The sequence below is a fragment of the Mustela lutreola genome, chromosome 17 (assembly GCF_030435805.1).
Source record: "Mustela lutreola isolate mMusLut2 chromosome 17, mMusLut2.pri, whole genome shotgun sequence".
Taxonomy (NCBI): domain Eukaryota; kingdom Metazoa; phylum Chordata; class Mammalia; order Carnivora; family Mustelidae; genus Mustela; species Mustela lutreola.
The window spans coordinates 40081091-40103985 of NC_081306.1; the positions used below are offsets into that span (position 1 = coordinate 40081091).

Here is a 22895-nt window from a genome sequence, read left to right on the forward strand (position 1 = left end):
TCTGTTGGCCGGGTCTGGACAAGCCAAAGGCCGGCGCGGGCTCCGGGAGCTCCCGGCATCCTTCGGGCGGCGGCGGCGGCGGCGGCGAGGCAAGGCGAGGCGGAGGACCGTGTGCGGCGGGGCCGGTGGCGGGTAGAGGTGCGAGGGCGGCGAGGGACCTGAGGAGTAGTCGGGCCGGTGTGGCCGCCGCCGCCGCCATGCAGGAAATCATCGCCAGCGTGGACCACATCAAGTTCGACTTGGAGATCGCAGTGGAGCAGCAGCTCGGGGCACAGCCGCTGCCCTTCCCCGGCATGGACAGTGAGCGCGGGGCCGCGGGCGAGGGGCGCGACCGACTCGGCCCCGGGACCCCTCCCCCTCGGTTCGGGACGCCCTCTCCCTGGGTCCTGGGACCTTCTCCCCATCGGTCCTGGAACTCCTCGCCTATCCTGGGACCCTCCTTCCCCCATTCAGACTCGGGAGTCCCCCTTTCTCCAAGCTCTGAACCCCTGGGACTATTCTAATACAGTCTTCAGGAGGTCTGGCTGTTCATATAAGTCTTGAATGAAAGCTGGTGTCCGGATCGGAAATTACTTCCCTCCCCTAACTAAAAGAAAATAGTTAGGTATTCCTTCTCTCCACCACCGCCCCCCCCACACACACACACTTTGAGCACCCTCTCCTTGCTTTCATCAAAACTAGGCGCTTGGAAGAGTCTTACTGGAGGAAGGCCCACTGTCCCTCTCTGTGGGAGATTCTAGGTTAGACTCTCAAGCTCCTTTGTAGGATGTGCACTCCTGGGAGCCTAATCCCTCACTTTTCCTCTGGACCCCAGTTCAGGCCATTCATCACACCTGAGCAGCTGCTTTAAGCTCCCTTCATTCTCCACCTTCAGATGGTAGCTCCCCCACCCCCAATTTAGGTGCTGTCTAGTGCTTTAAAATAAACTAGCAGTTTTCTTCTCTCCTTTCTGGACATACTTGGAATCTAATGTTGTAACATTAAAGCTTAGAGGCCCTTGGGTTCAGTGCACAGATGGGGCATCTGAGGCCTGGGCGGGGAAGGGACATGCCAAAGACAAGTCGGTGGCAACTAGGTACGTGGTGGAGCCAGGTGAGCTCTCCAGTGTTCTTGACTGGTTCAGTCTGCAGTTCCCTGTGCCGTGTCCCATAACTGCCAGAGGCCCTGTTCTCCCACGGCTCCGTGGCCTGGAGGAGCCTCCCTGTAGCCTCATTCCCCTCAAGTGGCCACATTGCTCATGAAAAACACGTGACCTGAGTTGTCCGACTCATGCTGATGCTTCTTTGTAAGATATTGCTTCTACCCCTGAAACATACTTCTGGCAACCTTATTTTATACCCACACAACCTGCATCTCTACAATACACATCTTCCAAGTGGCTGCTGACCAGTGGACACATGTGATCACTTTCTGCCTTTGTGTGCACGACCACCTTTGCCCATGTGGTCTTTCCCTGTGTTGATGGCATTAGCCTGAGGCCATGAAACCATCCAGTAAGGCAACTCCTTCCCACCCACTTCTCTCCAGCCTGGGACCGCACATACTTGAGTTGTGAGGGCAGGTGAGTAGCGAGGGGTCTACATACCTGTTCTGAAGAGGCTGAAGGACATGCCTGGCCACAGGTGCTGCCCTAGTTTGGACCTCAGACTTGATAGTCACCCTCAGCACTCTGCCCACAAGCCACTTCAGTGCGTTAAAGCCCTGGGAGGCCACAATTTTTTCTCCTTTGTCGCAGCACTTCATTGTTATCTTAGATTGGGAGAAGTGTCAGTTCTCCCCTGAAGGCATACTCTTAACCTGTCAGCCTGAGACCCAGGCCCCAGGACTGTGCCCTTCTGGCTTCAAGGAATGAAGCAACTGTTAGCCTCTGAGAAGAGCCCAGAAATATTCTATGATGCTTTTCTTAATGTAAAGCTTTTTCAACTTTTTGAAATGCAAAGAAGTGACAACTTTTTGCCTTAAGCTTTTTGAGATGCAAATGGTGATACCCCCTTGACAGCCTTAAGTCTGTCCTAGCCAAATCTGCCTGCTTCCGGGAATCTCGGGAATCTCGCAAATTAGCAAAGCAAGGTATGAAAGTGGCTTTCTAAGACGCTGTTAGTGGATTTTCAGCAACTCTGACATGCCGGCTGGTAGAGAAAACTGAAGCCATGGACGGTTTATTCTAGCAGCCATGGCGAGTGAATTCCTGGGCTCGTTTTGAAGGCTTACCCCCTGGAGTCACTAACAGACACCATGGCTGCCTCTGGGGAAGCAGAGACTGTACCTTTAATAATTGTGTTGGTATTGCACCACTATGAACTAGATCGCGGGCAGCCGGAGTGCCTTTGTGCCTTCCATTATGCTCTTCCCTCCGGAGTAGCATCTCCTCTGAGGCCCACCCCTTCTCTGGAGCTTGTTCCCGCCTCATAGTCCCCATTGGATTGTTTGTGCCTCCTGTGAGCTCATTCCCTCCTTTTGCCTCATGTTAAAGGGCCTGTGAGTTAGCCCTCTGGAAAATCCGAGTTCGAACTGGGGGTGCTTAACTTCTGTGAATTTGTGCCCCATCCTTCCCACACCCACTCCTAACTCCTTGAAAGCATCTCGCTTAGAGGAGGATCTCAGAGTGACTGGTCTCAACATTGGTGTCTCACTTTGCAGTGAGTGTCTGAAATGAGCAGCATTGTTTGGTGTTTGCCAGGCCTTGTTTTTTGCTTGTTTTGTTTTGTTTTGTTTTGTTTGCCAGACCCTGAACCCTTCATGGGTCAAAGGCAAGAAGGGTCCCCTCCCCGTGTCTTCAGCTGTCCTCAGACACACCTCACTTTGTTTGACGCCTCTCCTTTCCTTCTGCAGAGTCAGGGGCTGCTGTCTGTGAATTCTTTTTGAAAGCTGCCTGTGGCAAAGGTAAGAAACCCCTGACTCTCCAACATTCATCCTAAGGTGCTTTCTACCACCCTGTGCCCTAGCAGACTCAGGCCAGCCGGCCTCGGGCTTACATTGCTTTCTAAAGACTAGCTGTGTCCCTAGATGAAATTACTGCACTTCACAGGCAAGGAACATGAGGGGATATTCTGCCTGAAACCTACAACACAGGGCGGAACCTCACTCTGAGTCTGCCTCCTCACCTCACTTAGCCTGTGGCCATAAGCTGACCTGTGACATGGTCAGAAGGGCCGGGCACTGAGGTGTTCAGGAACTTTTCAAGATTGCAAAGTTAGCGAGTGGCTGAGCCAGTAGAAGCCTTTTTGCTTCTACAGTCTGTACAAGCTCATTATCCTTTGTATCATGTCATCGAAAACCCAGCAGTAGTCTGTCCTGGGGAGCCTTGTTCAAACTAACCAGACTCCAACAGGGGCTCCTGGAACCAGACTATCTACTAATTCAGAAAGAGACAGATTGCTTGCTGGGACCTTAAGTGCCAGTATAGGTCTGGGCATTTTTCTTCCTGTAGGCAAATTTATTTGGAAACTAAATTTTTATCAGTGAGTAAGGAACATAGAATTAGAGCAAGGGAATGGTTTTAATGGATGCTTTCGGCAAGTTTGGTTCTATAACTCAGTCACTTACTACAGAACAGTAGACGTGCTGGGTAGATCAGCCAGGTTGATCCGGGCTGTCTAGTGAGACTCTCGTCTCCCACTGGACCCCTGGTCTTCTTCCCATGCCTGGACTTGGTAATTCTGCCTTCTAACCCGCCACCTTCTATCAGACAGCTGTCCTTAACACAGGGCACTGCAGCTCTCTCTGTGTTTACTAACTAGGAGCCACTGGCCACACGTGGCTCCTAGTTAGTTAACACATGTGGCCCGGGACTGCCATATTGGACGGCATAGATATAAGAACATCCCTGCAAAGTTCCGTTAGAAGAGGCTGGTCTAGCTCTTTCCCAGTCACAGCCTCATTCCAGTTGGGCCTTCCCAGTGGTCCTGCCAAGCCACAAGTTAGAAATAGGAGTTTTGGGCGCCTGGGTGGCTCAGTGGGTTAAGCTGCTGCCTTCAGCTCAGGTCATGATCTCAGGGTCCTGGGATCGAGTCCCGCATCAGGCTCTCTGCTCAGTGGGGAGCCTGCTTCCTCCTCTCTCTCTCTGCCTGCCTCTCTGCCTACTTGTGATCTCCCTCTGTCAAATAAATAAATAAAATCTTTAAAAAAAAAAAAAAAAAAAAAAAAAAAAGAAATAGGAGTTTCCAAGGGTATGGCTCTGTCCCAGCTGGCGGCTGATCGCTCAGGTCCTGCTACAGAAGGGAGACCTCCCCCAGTTTGTGTACAATGCGTTTCTTCAGTTCCAAGGTTGATTTTCTTTCTTAATTCTTGGTTGCTAAGTGGGCACTCACAACTAGAGGTGAAACCGGCTTGGAGTCCAGGCTAAAGCCACAGAGCCACCCAGGCGCCCCTACCTTGTTTCTTATAAAGGGTTGTGTTTCCCAAACCTCAGCCTTTCCTTTACTACCCCTACAATTTTTTGCCATGTCTACGTATATCATTAGAACTATAATTCAGTTAAGAAATAAGCTCATTCCCCCACCACCCTTAGAGATGTCTGTGAAATCATGATTCGATGCTTTAGTTAGGTCTTTTCAAAACACACGGACGTAAACTAAGTACTAAAACTTGAGATGTGTGGCTCGGTGCTGCCTGAAATCACATAGCCTTCCGCCAAGAGGTATCCACTACCTTCCAGGACATGTCGCTCTCGGGTACTGGAGGGATGTGTGGGATGCAGGCCCCGCCCTCCTCATGGCACCCCATCTTCCTCGGCAGGGGGCATGTGTCCCTTCCGCCACATCAGCGGTGAGAAGACCGTCGTGTGCAAACACTGGCTGCGAGGACTGTGCAAGAAGGGGGACCAGTGTGAGTTCCTGCACGAGTATGACATGACCAAGATGCCTGAGTGCTACTTCTACTCCAAGTTTGGTGAGCAGATGCCCGGCTTTGGGAGCCCCGGGGAGGCTTCACGCAGATCTGAGGCCCAGAGGGGAGAAGCAGCTGCTCGGGTACCCGCATTTTCTGCCATCTCCCAGCTTTCTGGCCTCAGAACCTTAGGCCGTGCCCACCAAGTTCAGCTGGCCCGCTAGTTTCCAGTACTTTGGGGAGTTTGGGCGACCGTGCAGGGTCATGTAGCAAGTGAGTGCGCAGTGCAGCTGGCTGGAGGCTGCCTTTCTGCTCCCAGTGGCTTTTTCCTCTAAATCAACTGCCGCTTCCAGCATGGTGACTCCTTGTCCCCGGGGCTTCAGTTGGTTCCTTCTCTCTGGGAAGGTGATCCCAGGTAGTAGTTTGTAAGTGGGGGGCTGTCTCCTGGTGGCAAAGAGCTCCACTCCTCACCTTGATCGCCTCGATCCCTGTGTAGAGAACATGAGTGCCCTTTCCTGTCCTGAGTGGACTGTGTGAAGAAGCTGGGGTGGGCCAGGGCTCAGCAGAGCTGTTATGCTCCCTGGTGGCACTTGAACCCCCTGGCTCTGTGCTGGGGGCCAGGTTGCACAGAAAGCAGCCCTGTTGGTCAGGATGAGGGTGGGCTTTGGCTCTGCGATGCTGGCCCTGTGCTGGGGCCTGGCAGGAGGCCGGACGCCTGCTCTGCTCCCCGCGGTGGGTTGGGTGGTGCTGGGCATGCCACACGGTTGCTAATTCCAGCAGCCCAGCAGGGGTGGCCCACCAGGTTATTAAAGACAGTTGTGGCTTTTTTTTGTAGAGGTAGCGTAAGCTGTGAAGTTAGAGCACAGAGGGTCAGAAATAGGACCCAGGCTTCCCAACCCTGCCTCACCCATACTGGAATCAGCACGGGAAGGGGGCATCCCCTTCCATGGGAGCCATCTCCCATCTGGACCCAAAGGCAGGAACCAGCCCTCCTGGACAGACATTTCAGGGCACCGCTGCAGCCTGGTCTGGGTTCCTTCATTCCTGCTGGGCGCCGCAGCCCCCCTGATGCCTCAGGTGCGCCCCCCGACAGAACCTCGCCAGGTGCGCAGGTACTGTCTGCAGCTCCTCTCACCTGGGACACAAGTGAGGATCCTAGTAAACAGGACAGACCTAGTCCTTGTCCCGTGGTGCTTTTGCCCTAGTGGCCCAGGGAAAGAGGCCACTGACACCAGTGAGACAAAGATGGAGATTATTGCAGGATGTGCTCTCAAGGGGCTAGACGGTGATGGGACCACACGAGGACCATTGTATCCTTGAGGCTGAATGGTCAGGGAAGGCCTGTATGAGGAGGTGAGAGCAGAGCTAGGATCGGAAGGCTAAGAAGGGGCTGGTCAGGTGGGGGCACGGGTGGGGTGCCAGCATGGCCGGGGAGGGGGGAGCCTGGGGAGGGGTGGGCTGCACCTCACAGCAATTTCTGGTATGTCTGGGAAGGAGTGCGTGCATTTTCTCTGACCAACAGAGATCAGATTGGCCTTTCATGTGTAACATGGGTCGGGGAGGGCAAGCTTGGGGATGGGTCAGTTGCTCCTGAGACGAACTGTCGCCACAAAGTCTCCATCGCACTCAACCCCAGGGATCCAGCCTCGAGTTCCCAAGTCTTCTCTACTTTTGTCCTGAAAGAAGCAGAATTCTCAGACCTTTCCCCTGTCCCAGCTCGTAGATGCGAAGGGCTGATCTGAATAGACCAGTCATTTCCTGGACTCAGGAATGCCTTTGCGCATTTGGGGCTCCCCCAGTGCCCAGGATACCCCACTTAGGTAAGGGGTAGAGCCATGAATTATTTGAGGAGTGTGTACCCTGTGCCCGGCTCTAGGTCCCTGACCCTCAAGGCAGTGTGGACACGTGAGAGGGAAGCACCATGTACAAATCATGTACACAGTCCCCGTATAGGTCAGGAGACTAAGGCTCTGTGACACTGCCCTGGGGCTCAGGGCTTGTCAGGCCAGGAGGGGACATGAGAAGCACCTGACCCTCTGCCACACAGCAGGTCACAGCCTTGAGAAAAGCTGAGGGGGGTTTGAGTCCCCTGTTGCCGAGCTGCCCCACTGGATGTGTACCTGGTTTTCCCTGCAGGGGAGTGCAGCAACAAGGAGTGCCCCTTCCTGCACATCGACCCCGAGTCCAAGATCAAGGACTGCCCTTGGTACGACCGTGGCTTCTGCAAGCATGGTAGGTGTCGGGTGACCGGGCCCCCAACAGGAGGCCAGTCCTCTCTTCCTATGCCCACACGACCCTCTGCCTGTCCCACCTGTTCCGCTGGGGCTAGTGAGGCTTTTTTACACAGGTCACCTGAGCCTCCCAGACCTCCTGCGTGGACGGCCTTCTCTCCTGTATTTTCTTTTTCTTTTCTTTTTTTTTTTTTTTTTTAAGATTTTATTTATTTATTTGAGAGAGAAGCAGTGAGAGAGAGCATGAGTGAGGAGAAGGTCAGAGGGAGAAGCAGACTCCCCATGGAGCTGGGAGCCCGATGCAGGACTCGATCCCAGGACTCCGGGACCATGACCTGAGCCGAAAGCAGTCGTCCAACCGAGTCACCCAGGCGTCCCTCTCCCGTATTTTCTATAAGGAAACTAGCATTGAAGAGGTCGTGGGCCCTGCCTGCTACCCCCGTGAATGGATACGCGGCAGAGCCCGCAGCTGGGGCCTTGCTCTCGTTCTCTGCACCCCAGGCAGTGGTGTGGGCAGGGCTCTGACTGGCCCAGGGGCACGAGGGCATCCCCCGAAGCAGGGCGTCTGAATGTCCTGGACACTTGGCTCCACAGGTCCCCTCTGCAGGCACCGGCACACACGGAGAGTCATCTGTGTGAATTACCTCGTGGGATTCTGCCCGGAGGGGCCCTCGTGTAAATTCATGCAGTGAGTAGCCAGACCCTCTTCTCCCACCCTGCTCCTGCCCCAGGCCCTGCTGCCCTCTAGATCTTTCCTGTGTCCACCTGGCCTTTGATCACTGCCGGTGTCACAACTGGGCCTGGGATGGGGGCCACTACTGCTCCCTGAGCTCAGAGGTGGCTCTGCCTCGTAGGCCAGCACTTAACCGTTCCTGGGTCCTAGATCTGAAGAAAGCTGGTGTCCGTGGTCCAGGAAAGCTCATGTCTTGCATGTCAGTTAGGGACCTCTGGTTAAGAACCTGGACCCTAAAGGAAGGAGACTTCAGTTTGGGGGCCTCCTCTGTGGAGGCCATAACCTCGAGGTTCCATGTACACTAGTTCAGATAGCTCTTCACAAGTGTGTGTGTGAATCGAATAGAGAATGTCCCCATTTCACACCTGAGAACACCGAGGCTCAGGGCTCAGCCACTGGCCAGGGCCTCATGGCGGTAGGGCTAGCACCTGAAGCTGGGTTCTCCTTGCCCAGCAGGGCTCATAGCTCCTCTCATGGGCCTTCACGCACATCTGTCACCTGGGGTGACTATGGAGTCGGACTAATCCGGGGACTGCAGAACAGTGGCGTCCCCCAGTCCCCGGGCTGCTTCCATCCACCCCACTGAAACCTTGCACAGAAGCACAGGTGCCCGGTCACTACCACACGTGGGCAGGTGGGTGGGTGCCGCACACTTGGTCCCACTCCCGAGGCGAGAGCCAGGGAGCATGTCCTGCTAGAGGTGGTCTGGCAGCTGAGCTAGACCCTCGGGAAAGGGGTGCATGTTGTGGGAGGGCAGCACTTGCTGCAGGTCCCACGGCTATAGGTATGAGCAGAGCTGGGTCTGAGTCCGGGCAAGTGCATACTTTTCGCCTCTTTCCCAAGGCTTCAGGGACAGAGCAGAGAGCCAGCACCCACCCCGCGTCCAGGCTTGCCCGGTGTCTGGGCAGAGAGGCTGCCTGTGATTTCCCAGAGCCAGAGTTTGAGAACAGTGCCTGGCCTGGCGCCTCTCTCATCCCCTCTTCTCCTCCCCTTGTTCTCATACCCTCTGGCTGCGGGGTGACCAGCCCTCGATTTGAACTGCCGATGGGAACCACCGAGCAGCCCCCACTGCCACAGCAGACGCAGCCTCCGACAAAGGTACCGTGCCCCGGCCCCAGCGGTGCCTGCCCTGGCACGCAGTCGGCCACCCACCCGGCCGGCGACATGTGAGAGACAGGGGCGGAGGTGGGACAGGAGGGGAGTCACCCTGAGTTCCAGCAGAAAACTTTGCATCCCCCCCTAGAGGTGGAGGGCTGTCTGCGAGAGCCCAATGCTCCCTGGGCTTCTCTTCCCTTCTGGCCTGGCGAGTGGCCGTGCGGCGCCCCCCCGGGAGCCAGAGTGGAGGGCAGCATGAGCGCTATGGGTCTGCTGCTCTTGCTTCAGGTTCCAGCCCTTCCCTTTATAAACAGGGAAACAAAGTCCTTGAGGGGGGCCTCACTTGAGGTCCCACAGCCGAGCAGGAGCCACCTGCGAGCTGACCTGGGGCTGACCGGTCCTCCCGCCCGTGCCAGTGTCCTTGCTGCCCCGTGTGGAGGTTCCTGGCAGGGAGGGCGGGCTGGGAGCAGGGATGGAGGACCAGCTGGCTCCACCTTCCTAGACAAGGGGGTCCCACGACCCCACAATGAGGTGATCCTCTCAAGCATAAAAGGAAGAGATGCCAGAGACAAATGGGAATCTGCAGCGCCCACCCCCGACCAAAACGAAGGGCACCCTGGGTTTGGTTATGGGAGTGGAGGGTTGGGGGCCCAGAAGACAGGCTGTTCGGGTACGCTAAGCAGGGTCTCCACAGGCTGAGTAAACCTGTCTACTGATCTTGAATTCTTACCTTTGACTTGGTTGACCTCTGAGCCCACTGCCAGAGCCCTGTCCATCCTTGCGTGCTACAGGCTAAGTCAGGAAGGCGTGGGGCCGGCCAGACTCCTTGCACTGACTCCTGCCCTCAGGCGGTTGTGGGATAACTCAAATAGAACCCATCGCAAAGCCAGGAATTCCTGAGTATGGAAACAGCCGTGACAACCGGGGGTTTCTAGCTCACTGCTCCTGAGTTTACGAGGTCCAGAGCCAGGAACCCTCTTGGTTGGGAGGTGGCCTAGCCATCCAGTCCCCACCCCAGGAGCCCCTGTCCCCTTGCTCACATGACTCCCTAGTGGAGGGCCCTCTCAGCCCCTAGACCGCAGGTCAGCACGTCAGCCTCCAACTGTTTTTCTGTGACTGTTGCTCGCCGTGTAGGCTGCTAAACATCTGGCTGAACCAAGCGTTCATCCTGACCTGAAGCTAGAACCTCAGAAACAAAAGTAAGGCCTGCTCATGCCCTCGCCCTGCTGCCCCAGAGACCTCCTCGTCTCTTTGGTGTTTTGTTTTCTACTTTTATTTTTCGTTCTTGTGTGTCTGCATGGTGTTTTTCGGGCAGCGGCTCCTGCCATCATCACCAGATGTTTCTTTTCTGCCCGCTCTCCTGAGCAGGGCCGCCATGGAAGCCCCTTCTTCCTGCTGGTCACGCGGGCACAATCCCGCCCTCTTTCTTCCTGTCCCCATTGGTCGTCTGCGTGCACGTGGTTTCCGCAGTAAAACCGTGTTGTGTAACTCTTTCCAGCAAAGTAACAATCCGCCGTTACAAAGGTCGTCCTCCCTGATCCAGTTAACGAGTCAGAACTCTTCTCCCAATCAGCAGAGAGCCCCGCAGGTCATCGGGGTCATGCAGAGTCAGAACAGCAGCGCGGGCAACCGGGGACCCCGGCCGCTGGAGCAGGTCACCTGTTACAAGGTGAGTCCCAGGGCTGGGGGGTGGGGCGAGGCCGTTCCCTCATTTCCCGTAGAGTTCATTTTGAAAGAGGATACCGTCGTTGTTTCTGGACCGTTAGAGTGAAAATGGGCTACTCTGGTGCGCTAGAGACCATCCTGCTCCCTTCCACGACGCACCAAGGCCAAGTGAATGATCACAACCTTCATTTCACACCTTCATTCGCTGCTGATGACAGGACGGAGCTTGTCGGAAAGGGAGGCTGGGAATAAAGTAGAAGCACAAGTGCCTGGGAAGGGAGTGAGCCCTGAAGCCTCTGGATGTCCTCACATCCTGCAAGGCGTCCCCAAGGGAAGGGGACAAAGCTTTAAGCCCACACAGAAAAGCACTCCTCCCACCAATATACACACACACACACACACACACACACACACACACCCCACCCCACCCTCAGAATGGGTGAACTTTTTAAAAACCTATTTGAAACCGTCTCATTCTTAGCTCCGGATGGAAAGGTGGAGGTCAGTGCCTTGAGAGTTTACAGTCACCAGGGGAACCTTCATGAGCTCGGGGCCGTATTCACACCCCAGTGAGGACTAGAAAGCCAGAAACTGACTTTTCCAATCTGAAACAGCCCCACATGGGGGCCCCTGGTGCCTGGCTCTGCAAGGAAATTTATTCTCAACGCAATCACATGTAATTCCCACAGCTAAAGTCCTGAAGAATGAGTTTGTAATTAAAAATCACAAAACCTAGAAGGAAACAGCCACCACTGAGGGAAGTCAGCAGAAACAACTGATAACAGAACTAGGCCAGAAGAACTTGAGATGTGGGGATTATTAGACAAAATACAAAGTTACCTTTCGGGTAGAAACGTTTAGATGACACAGGAACGTTGGGAGCAGGGGTGTCCCCGTTCCCCGCTTTCCTGAGCCAGCCGCTTGCTCCCGCGGGCTGTGTCCTCACAGTCTTTGGGTTTCGGTGTTCCTTCACATCCCACGTGGAGAGCTGCTGTGGCAAACTTTTATATTCACACAAGGGCAAGGAAAGTCCATTTTAATATAAATAGGGCCCTGGGATACAGAATGTCCCAAAGTCTTTTTTTTTTTTTTTTTTTTCTCGATAATACGTTGTGGATCATTCTGTCGGAAAATGTAAATCTGATCTGTCTCACTGGTGCCTTAACAGAACTGCAATTTGCCAGTCCTCTGCTGGTAGCAGTTTAGTTTCTGCTGCTAAAACCAGTGCTGAATCTGACACATAGAGGTCTGTGAGCTCTTGCCTCATAGTGGCATCCATGCCTACAAGTAGAAGGTCCAAGTCCGGAGACGTATGCTTAGCTTAAATTGGTCCTAGAACTTTCCCTCCAGGAAGGCTGAGCCACTCCCACAGACACGAGACACTCACCGAGCCCCTGCTCTGGACCAGCCCTGCTGAAACAGAGTGTTAGCGCTCTTTCCTGGGTGGGAGGGGGGCTGTGTTCCGTGGGGAGGGGACGGCAGGGGCCCCAAACCACTAAAGGCTGCAGATGTCTGAGTCTGAGTCCCACCAGGTGAGGGGAGTACAAAAAGGGGTTGTGCCTCCGACCAGTCACTACCCAGTACGAGGACGTGCAGGTGTTCGAGGCAGTGTCGCTGGCATCCTGGCCCTCGGCCCCTCTCGTCCCGGGACTCTGCAACAGGTTCTCCTACATCCTGAACTTAGGTGGAGCTAGAACCTACTACCTCTTCTCACCACACGCACTTTACAGGCACCTCGTGGGAATCCTGGGTTCTCCAGGATCAGCTCTGGAGGCCGATGGACACGCCAGGTGCTGTGAGCAGGGGCCTGGTTCGTCCCCTCTGCTTCTCTCACTGGTGGGAAGGGCCAGCTGGCGGCTCCACGGGCCACTCAGCCACAGTGTCACACCTACAGATCAGGCAACCTTGAGAACACGGGGCCTGTGGGGTCAGGAGACAGAGCAGGCAGGAGATCTGCGCTGGGACCGGGTAGAGCCCAGCGTTCCAAGCCGAGGAAGCCAGGACTGCGAGGGCCCTGGGTGGGTTAGTGCAGAGTGGGTGCCCCCACCTGTCTCCTCCCGACCCTCTGTTCAGTGCTTGAGGCTGCCGTCCAACGTTTTAAATCCCTTCCGCTTTCTGAATGAACGAAGAGAGAAGCAAAGGAAGGGCCTGGATAATCCGCCGGGGCGAGTCGGAATCAGTGCTGGATTTTTGAAGTGATGCTCTGGGTCCGTTTGCCCAAGTCTAACCATTGTCCCGTCTCTCTGATCCTGTAACAAACCCGCCTGGGGGTAGCTTGGGCAAGTGTGCAAGAGCCAGGAGGGAAAACTGGGTGCAGCAGCCCTGTGTCCATGACAATGAGTCCCCAAGTTGGGGGGAGGAGCCTGGTGGCTTCTCTCACGTTGTTGTCTCCTGTCTCCAGAACAGTGCCTCAGAAAGGTAAGTGACGGGCCAGCCATACAGAGGGGCTTGGTACCCAGGCAGGTGGGGGAACTCTGGTGCCACGGGATTCTCACCGTCCTGCCGCCCACCATGAGACCTTCCGTGGACAGGCCTGTGTGGACACGGGCCCGGCCTGCAGGAGCTCCCCCGCCGCGTGCTCTCACGTCAGCCTCTGGCTCGCAGCTGTTCGTCCATCTGCCGAGCTGCTGCAGCTTCTGGGCCACTGTACTCTGGAGCTCCTTCTCCTTCGTGTTTGAATGAAAGTCTGTGCCACTGAGAATTTCAGAGTCCCATCCCTAACCTGGTGTTCGGTGGGTGCACCCTTACTTGAAAATTGCATTTGAAAATGGTGGTTTTTTTCTGTCTCCTCCCTCCCTCCCTGCTGTTCCCAGTGTGGCGAGAAAGGACACTACGCCAACAGATGCACCAAAGGGCACTTGGCCTTTCTCAGTGGACAGTGACAGCAGCTGGAGCCAGCTCAGAGCAGCCCAGAGGGCCCCGCTGCCGGGAACCACTCTGGGCCCTCGCTGGGAGCGTGCGTCGAACTGTTTAACGCCAGTGTTGGTGCAGCGCTGGCTCGGGCTGGCAGACAGGCACGCTGGGGTTCTCGTTCTGAGGGGCTACGTCTGTCACTTTCCTTATCACTTTGCTGTAATCTTTTTTTAAAAGGGGACAAGTGCTCTAGTTTGGTCCTTCCAAGTCGGCATTGTCTGTCTAGCATCCGTACCTCCTGTCCGATCTCCCTGCACACCGCCCTTGGGGGAAGGGAGGACGTTGTGGCAAAGGGCTTTGTGCTAAGCAGTCGGTGTGGAAGGTGGCCCTTCCCCTCGAGGCCTCATCATTAAACACCAGTTCTTGGTGACCCCCGGGGCTGGTGGATCATTTAAAGCTTCGACCAGGTCATGCCTGCTTCTTCCATGTCCTGCTGAGTTCAGAAGCTGTGCCTGTCGATGGGATTTGAACCAGGCAGCCCTTCGGGGCAAACTTCAGTGCACTTGTTGCCTCAGCCTGGTCCTGCTCCAAGGTGGCAGTGGTGGAGAGGAAGGGCGCAGGGCTCTCCGGGGTGAGGGTCTTTTTCCTCTGGGCTGATTTTCTTGGAGCACCTACTTGACCATGGGATTATCTCAAAGTGTACCTTCAGCTGGAGCTGCAGAGCACCCATTAAATCGAGGCCGCGGTCCATCTGTGCACCTACCTCCTGGCCCGCCAAGCATCTGCACAGTCACTCAGCTTTGGCCTCCGGAGACCCCCTCCCCCCCGCCCCCAAACCTGGAAATGTGAAACTGTCACCTGCAACCCACTGGGCAACTGGGCCCGTTCAAGTTCCATCACAAGAACTTTTTATGAGGTTGATTAAAAGCTTGTTTTTTAAGCTGCGTCTCGTTACTTCAGGGACCCCCACGCCAAGGAGAGGACTCTGCTGCTGGCTGCGTGAAATGCCCGGGCACAAAACTTTGATATCGGTGCTTCCTTGTCCCCTTTGGACACATACATCTCCTAGAGGGAAGGGACTCTGTACTGGCAGCTGGTAAAGTCTGGAAGCTTTGGCCTTGTTTGGAACAGCCAAAGTGAGGTTCTTATGTCCTCTCAGATGCTGGATGATACCTGCTTATTCAAATCGGATCTTGCCACAGCATCAGTTTGTTCTTCCCATACACCCCAGAACTGGTCTCTAACTGTCCCTTTAAGGAAGATCTCTGCTGAAGGGTAAGGATGGGGTTGGGAGGGGTGGATACAGGCAGTCAGGGCCTGTGTTTTCCCTTGCTTCCCTGACTCCTACCCCAGGCAAGGCAGCTTCCTTCCTTAGCAGGAGGGCCCACAAGACTGCAGCCTGGCAGCAAGATGGGGGAGGGGAAGGCATTCTCAAGCAGTTGGGGGGGCCTCTGTTCTGATGTAAAAGCATCAGCTGACAAAAAGCCAGAAGTGCTTAGAACGCTCCAGGTGCAAAGAGCAGGAAGACCCCTCCAGGCACTTGACAGGCTTAACTAGATGACAGCCCACCTCCTGTGAGCAGGGACAGGTCCCGAAGCCCACTGGTTCGAAGGCCTGAGCTGTGGACATGAATGGCCCTTTGGGAACTATGCAGCAGAAGCTCGGAGTGGGCAGGGAACCGGCTACACCAGGCAAGCAGTCCGAGTACCAGTCATCTTTTATTGGACGTTAATTCTGAATTAGGATATGAAAGGATTCAAGGGTGCCAAGCAAAGGTCATGGTCAGGAATGCGGCGCGTGCGCCTCCACACTGGGCCCTCTTCAGTGGTACTTGCGTAGCCGCTCGTGTTCTGAAGTTAAAAAGGCAAGATGGTAAGTTTCTTTAAAGGTGTAGTGAAAGCGCAAGATGGCAGATAGGGGAGAGAAAGCCATCCTGAGAATTCCTTTCAGAAGATAACCCAGAACCTGCCTGCCAGGGTCTCAGAACGAGCAGACGTGGAGGTAGCACCTCAGGAGCTAATCTGCTGCCTGGCCAGCCTCTTCCCAGAAGGAACACGCGCTCAGACCCAGTCCCCGAGAGCCTGGCCTCCAGAGCCAACATCACCCTGGCTTTCTGACCGGTGGGGGCTACTGGTGGGGGCTGCCGCAGGCCCTCTGCCACCATCTCCCACCCATAAGCTCCTCTCGGGCCTCAGACCCAGGACAAGCTGCCCTTTTCCAGAACACAGCACAGACGCCGGACTGTACCATTCCTGTTTCTTTCTTCGCACTGGCTGCTAAGAACATGAAGCCAAAATTTTCCACCAACCCTCAGTGGAGCCTGCAGCACCTTACAGAATGCTTCAGTACTACCTTTATCTGGCTTCGTGTTAGTTTTCCTGTCTTCATCTTTTCTTTGCTACAATTTTCCCGCTTAAAATAGCATCCTCTATACTATATTTTCCTAAGTTCCTCCCAATTTTTCAGCTGCCATAGAACAGACTCGTAAACCTGACAGCGAACCAGTCCCACCCAGCAATGAGAAAACCCAGAGGATGGGGTGACCAGAGAGACACTCACTGAGTTCCTTATAACAACGGAAGTAGTTGAAGACCACATAAGCTGCCAGCACCATAGAAATCCCAGCGACGCCCCCTTTCTTCACATTGACATACTTGTTGTAATACCGGTAGTAACCTGCAAACACGAGAGGAGGCCACTGTTTGCTGTGAATGCTTCACGCGGTGCAAAGTCGAGTCTTGTCTTACATTCAGGGACTCAGTTCTGTTCTGACTCTTGAAGCTACTCACCCTAAATTCAATGCCTGATTACGGGAAAAGCACCAGTCCCCCCATGGGTCTTGCCCTAGGAGCCCAGGACTAGGCCCATGTGGATCCTACCCTGATGCTTTGGCCTTCACCTTAACAGACTTGGCTCAGCCCGCCAGCCTTTGATCTCACCTCACCCTCACATCCAGCCCGAGGGATCCCCTTACCCTAATTCTGACCAAAAATCCAACTCCAAATAAAGGCCACATGGCTGAGGCCGGCGAGGTCTGTCTGTTGGGGAAGAAGGCTTTGTGCCATCATCTCTTTGCTAGGTACCCCCACCAGTGAGGAAACAGTTTCTGCCCTCTTTTGGGCTTGTGGCTTGGCTGAGAAAAAAAGATTGAAATGATTCTAGAAGGCCCGGGTTTACAGCAGTGAGAGTTTATAGTTTATGAAGTCAGGGACTGTTGTCACTAAGTATGGGGGAAAGGCAGAGAATTCTAATCTGAGCTAAGGAAAGGCCTCAGAGGGGCCTGAAGCCAGAGACTACACAGCATCTGTGGGTTCATGTGAGTCTCTGATTCCTAGAATGAGGACAGGGACCCCACGGGACTGATGTGACCATGCACAGACCTGAAGGACAGATCATTTCAAACATCCATCCTGGAAGTTTTGCCTAACAGGGGGATGAGCACTACATTATGGACTAATGTCCACTATGCTTTAAACTCATTCTCCTCTTTAAGACATCTTATGACAAAAATGCTCATAGACACTTCTTTAAGATGATGGCAGTGGTGCTAATTCCAAGCAGCAGAAAACATTTTCTTGGCTAAAATTAATCTTAGAACCAGCCTCTGATAGGGCCAGTCACCAGTCAAACACCGAACTTCAGGGGCTAACAGTCTGACCCTGTCCTCCACATACTGGTCGGAGACAAGGCCTTGACTGCTCGATTAATTCAGGGGAAAGGGAGACCAAAAGACCCAGAAATTTGCTCTTTTTTTACACATGGCTCTGACCTCTTTGAAATGCGCCAGCAATGCCCTTAGGGGTGAAATCCCGCATCAGTATCCAGCTGGTTAGCTCTCCTAGTTTCACATCCAAGAGCTTCTTCTCCTTCAGGGGTACTGAAAAGGAAGAGCAGAAAACACACACTGAAAACCCTCCAGTAAGACAAATAGCATCCTTTTATGTCACTTACTTCAACCATCAATAAAGTCACTACACAGAGGCTGCACACAAGGAATATTACGAATAACTCTATCACACGAAATTCTATCTGTTTTAAGCCAGAGGATATGTAAAGTTTTACTAATGATCAAGATTTGAAATAATACCTTACTGGGAATAACTATGTAAAAACAGAGCCTAAGGGCCATGAGGAATTAAGTAATCCAGTGGAAGACAGAAGAGAAAAATGCCTACAAAACTAATATTTACATGTATTACCTCATTTAATCTTCATAGTAAGGAGCTAATGCCTTTATTTTATGAGTGGGGGAGACTGACTCAGAGAAGTGAGGCAACTTGGCCAAGTTCACACAGCATGCAGGCAGTAGAGGCAGGGCTCAGTCTTAGGTCTGGCTCCCCTGCTCCTGCAGACAATCTGATACTTCAAGCATCCTACCTGGGTCCATAATGTTAATATGCCATAATAAAATGTTAAATGATAAATGCCATAATAAAAACCACCCCACATGATCCAATGGGCCCCAGATAATACTCCAATGAGACTAGGGACAGAACAGGAAGAGCTCCAGGTTGAGGCCATATCATAATTATCTCAGCTTAAGAGTAGATTAGGAAGGGGACCGGAGGGGGCAGAACTGTGAATGTTCAGATGCTCATAAGGAGAGAATAGTCTCCTTTCTCATCCTTCCCACAGAGATCAATTTAAAAAGCTGCTGGGCAGGGGTGCCTGGTGGCTCAGTGGGTTAAAGCCTCTGCTTTCGGCTCAGGTCATGATCCCAGTGTCCTGGGATCGAGCCCCACATCAGGCTTCTGCTCAGCAGGGAGCCTGCTTCCTCTTCTCTGCCTGCCCCTCTGCCTACTTGTGATCTCTCTCTGTCAAATAAATAAAATCTTTAAAAAAAAAAACAAAACTGCTGGGCAGGTACCCTCTTCAAGGCAAGGAGTCAAAGACTATTGTCCTTTCTTAAAGATTACCAACCACAGAAGGACTCAGACCAAATCAAAGAAAGGTTTCTTCTCCATTTTGGGGAACCAAGGAAAGACTAAGACTCGGTAAGGACCAGCCTCACTGAAGGGAACCCCACAGATCTTCTGACATCTCCCAACACTTAACAAGGGCAGGGGTGGTCGGGCAATGAACAGAAATACATGGCTTTATGGCAGCTTCTCATCTGCCACGGGTCACCTGGACATTGGCCCAAATGGACCAGATCCAGTGTTCGTCAAGAGGCCACAAGTGACAGGTGGGGGCACAAGCCTAAGACTTGCAGACATGGGTTGAGGGTTACGGTTTAGGCCGTCTGTCCCAAATAAACAGGCCTGAACCTTCTATCTAGTCTCAATCCAACAATACGGAGCACCTACTGTATACCAGGCAGTGGGCTCCACAATGCGGCTACAGCACTGACTGCAGACAGGGGCCTTGTTCTCAGGAGCCAACATTCTATCGCCAGACAACCACCTCACCCACTTACCTTAGCAGGCTCACCTCACTTCCACCAGACCCCTTTCTGCTTCTTTACCTGAGGACCTTTGTATGTGCCGTGCTCTTAGATCACCACACAGCCAGCTCAACTTAAATGCCATTCCCTAAAAAGCCTCCTTCCCTGCCTACCTCACCTCAGGCACTTCCTAAATAACCTCTGAGCTGTGAAATGGCTTACTCCAAGCACTAAATGAGAATCTATGTAAAAGCTTTTGGAACATCACTCGGAACTGTGAACTATTATATTATTCTTGTTGAAATGTCATTACAGTCTATGTGAAACAAACGAAAAAGACAGAAGTAGACAAAGAAATGGCTCACAAACCAAACTTAAGGACATTTTAAGCAGCAGGACTTTAGGGATTAATTGCACCCTTTAGTTCCTTGACAAACAAAACTGTGATGTGATTAGTGTGGTGCTATTTTTCCATGAGACAGTCTCAAATGAATTTCGGGATATGATCCAAATCTCTGTTGGAGAGGTTAGTGTCAATGATAGCAATACCACACAATCATGTTATTAGAGAATGGCCTATACCTTTCTCTGTCACCCTGTCCATGCTATTCTCAGAAAAGTTTAACAAGTACACATTTTTATAGGCCAGTTTTGTCTTCACTTGGTTCAGAAGGCCGTGGTCCAAGAAGAACTATACCATGTGTCTTCTTGAACAAGAACACAGTCAGCACCTTTGCTACAGTCCCGAAGCCTTCTTCCATGCAGTGAGGAGTGTAAACGTTTGATTCTAAAACCAACTGGCTTTATATATGGCCACATGGTGGGGAGTGCAGGACAAAAGTATAGATGGAACTAGAAGGGCCGAATGTTACTAACTGTTGGCGCTGGGTAATGAGTCTAAAGTGTTCATTACATTACTGCTTCCCTTCCCTCTGAAATCGTCCATAATAAAAGGTTTAAAAATGCTTTTAATCATAGGACTATGTTGGGGAAGATATACAAAAGAAACTGTTTTAAGTCAAAGTATTTTTGACTGATAAGGCTGGTAACAAAAAAAAAAAAAAAAAAAATCAGGTCACTTCTGATCCCACAAACTTATGAAAACATACTCAGCATTCTCACAACCACATTCAGAGGCTGGCATGGTGCCTTGGCACATCACTGGAGAAAGCAGCCAACAATTTAAAATTCATTTTTCTGTATATTTAGACATATAAAGAGGGTTTCCTTAACAAAAACTAAGAAATTTATAAAGACGGGGGGAAAATTCACATTGGGCCTAAGAAGAGCCAAATACAGCACCATCATAAAACCCTGAGAGATCAACAGACTGGTCAGAGGCACATCTACACTTTTTCCAAGACTGTGTCTCTTAATGGAAGACAAAGACTTCAGTCCTGAGCAGCAAAACTGGAACCCTCCCCTCCAACACTTCCCGCAGTGCTGCACACCTCTCCCCCTAGGCAATCACTGGCTCCCACTAGTAGAGGGCAGTGGTAAACAGGGCAGACTTTGGGGAGTCACGCATTCTGAGTTCAGTGCCATTTTGCTGCTGTGTGCCCTAGGACAAGTACCTGCCCTCTGTGCCTCAGTTTCCTTTGTAAAATAAAGTTAAGAACAGCAGCCATCGGGGCACATGGGTGGCTCCGTTGGTTAGCATCTGCCTTTGGCTCAGGTCATGATTCTGGGCTTCTGGGATTGAGCCCCTCATTGGGCTCCCTGCTTCTCCCTCTGCTGCTCCCCCTGCCTGTGCTCTCCTGCTCTCTCTCAAATAAATAAATATCTTAAAAGAAAAGAAAAAAAAAACACCAGCCACCTTGGTAATTGGCTGTAGATATTATGTAAATGGAAATTATCTTTCTGTCTATGAGCTATGTAAAGACAGGAGCAACCCCACACACAGTTCGTAGTCGTAACAGACTTCCAGTGAAGGCTGAGAAAGGACCGTATGTTCTTGGAAGAGCAGGTGGCTCCCTGGTCTGATTTTATGACTTCAAAAAAAGCACACTGTCCACCTATATGGAGAGGCATGAAAATGCTAAGTGTCTTCTGGGTGCTAAATCCAGCCTAGGGGTCGGCCACAGAGTAAAGAGCCTCTGTGACTTTTTTTTTTTTTTTTTAATTTTTAAAAAACCATTCTATTTCACACGCCATACAGAAACAGATCATAGGAAATCTAACCCATTGGCCACAGTTTGCTGACCCAATCTCATCTACTGCTGTTAATTCATATTTCCATCACTTTATTTGCTAATGAACTAGTGGCTTTATGCTCTGGCGAAAGACACCAGCTAAAAGACTGTTGAGTACTTCAGAGACTTGGAGTTCAACTCCTTCACCTAGGGTGATGGTGAATGGGCCAGCCATGGCATGACCCCGCTCCAAGGTCACAAAGTGGAAGCTGAGATGACAAGTACTCTTAACAGCAGGCCAGGCAGTGTTTCAAGAACCTACACGTACTAAGTTGTTTAATGCTTCGTCCACAGTGCTCATCACTTCTCTCTACTGAAGTGATGCTGAGTTGCAATGCCTCCTTTTCACATGGCCTCTTGTTTAAACAATACAACCACCGCTGATTAATATTCTCATGCTCATTTGTTACAGCTGGGAAAAATAGCACCATTCTCATCTTTTCTGATCCCCTCTTCGTTTCTCCAGGCTGATATTAAGAATATAAGAACCGAGGGGCGCCTGGGTGTCTCAGTGGTTTAAGCCTCTGCCTTTGGCTCAGGCCATGGTCTTGGGGTTCTGGGATCAAGCCTCACGTTGGGCTCTCTGCTCTGCGGGGAGCCTACTTCCCAAGCTCTCTCTCTGCCTGCCTCTCTGCCTACTTGTGATCTCTCTGTGTCAAATAATTAAATAAAAATCTTAAAGGAATATAAAAATTGAGTGAAACACACAGGTTAATCAAAACTCTGCCTCAGGCAGGCCACACACATTGCTGACCCTTATTTTCATCTTTAATATGGGATCAATGTTCCAGACAGAAGCTTACTGACAAGGCTACTGAGAGAGGCGCTAAGACTAAAACATGGTTTCCGTATTAAAAAAAAAAAAAAAAAAATCAGTGTGCACATTCTGGTAAGTGTAGATTTACTCACGCATATCACTGAAAAACCTGCAGATCATAAGGCCATCCTTGCAATTTAAACTCCGTTTACCACGAGGTTTGCATCTCAGCTCAGCCCTCTCACTAGTCGTGACCTTGAGTAAGTCACCTCACCTCTCTAAGCCTATTCAACGCGTATTCCACACATACACGTCCAACCTGACGTGATCTCAGGCACCGTCCTAGGCGTTCGCTCCTCCTGGAGCTTAATCTGAGCTTCAGCTTAGTTCAGAAGGGCAGAAGCTGCGCGTAGGGTTCAAATGCAAAGCGCCTGGGCTACGACGGGATCAATATTCAGCAAGGAGGAAGAGTGGCCGGAGGTGGTGCAGTCCCCAACTCGCAGAAGCATCCGCCGGCGGCTCTCACTCCCATCGCTGCAGCCGAGAGACGCGGGCCCCTTGGGCAGGTGGGCTGCGCAGCTGAGCGAGCGAAGGGTCGAACGATGAAAGGCTCTAAGCAAAAGGCTCGGTGCACCTCTGGTGAGGCCACAGGGAAGGCCCTGAGCGAAGGGCAGGCGTCTCCGCAGCCCCCTCCCCTCCCACTGTAGCTCTGAGCCCCAAATCCCGGAACACGGGTCCTGCCTTCAACCTTGCAACCTTAACTGGGTACAAGTACTCACCGACTGACGCCATCTTGGAGTCCTGGGTGTCCGCTGCGCCGGGCCGCGCAAGGACTCCTGGGTAGGGAGCTGGCGCCCGCGTCGGCCGGGAAGCAGAGGTTTATGGGAAGCAGGTCGCGGCTGCCGCGAGCCTGGAGCTGCAAATGCACCATAGGGGGAGGGGCAAGTCCCTGGAGGGCAAAGCCCCAGGATTGCGCAGGGGTAGAGGGGGATGGAGACGGAGGGATACGGGGAAGGGGGACCGGGTGGTGATGGTAGGGCTCAGCCTGAGCTTTCCATCCTAGGAGGGAGGAGACTGGAAGGGACCTAAAGATGGGAAGTGAGGAGAAAAGAGCATCCCGGCTTTCTTACTTTGTCGCCTTCAAATTGTTGTGGGAGAT

The 22895-nt window shown here is 52.6% G+C and overlaps 2 protein-coding genes across 5 annotated transcripts; one reads left to right on the forward strand and one right to left on the reverse strand.

The window, feature by feature from the left end:
* Positions 1-48: 48 nt before the first annotated feature.
* On the forward strand, positions 49-14344 carry CPSF4 (cleavage and polyadenylation specific factor 4). Of its 4 annotated transcripts, none has more exons than XM_059155348.1 (8): positions 52-300; positions 2833-2883; positions 4738-4890; positions 6964-7059; positions 7653-7746; positions 8817-8889; positions 10385-10555; positions 13365-14344. In XM_059155348.1, the coding sequence occupies exons 1-8, from the start codon at positions 198-200 to the stop codon at positions 13431-13433; spliced, it is 810 nt and encodes a 269-aa protein (XP_059011331.1). In that variant the 5' UTR covers positions 52-197; the 3' UTR covers positions 13434-14344. The 4 variants fall into 4 exon arrangements, with proteins under 4 accessions (XP_059011334.1, XP_059011331.1, XP_059011332.1 ...); XM_059155349.1 differs by having other exon boundaries at positions 54-300; positions 10460-10555; XM_059155350.1 differs by having other exon boundaries at positions 54-300; positions 10463-10555.
* Positions 14345-15103: 759 nt separating this feature from the next.
* ATP5MF (ATP synthase membrane subunit f) lies at positions 15104-22659 on the reverse strand. Its single transcript, XM_059155358.1, has 4 exons — positions 22516-22659; positions 17174-17281; positions 15964-16080; positions 15104-15254 (listed from the first exon to the last, which is right to left on the reverse strand). The coding sequence occupies exons 1-4, from the start codon at positions 22526-22528 to the stop codon at positions 15226-15228; spliced, it is 267 nt and encodes an 88-aa protein (XP_059011341.1). The 5' UTR covers positions 22529-22659; the 3' UTR covers positions 15104-15225.
* Positions 22660-22895: the final 236 nt, after the last annotated feature.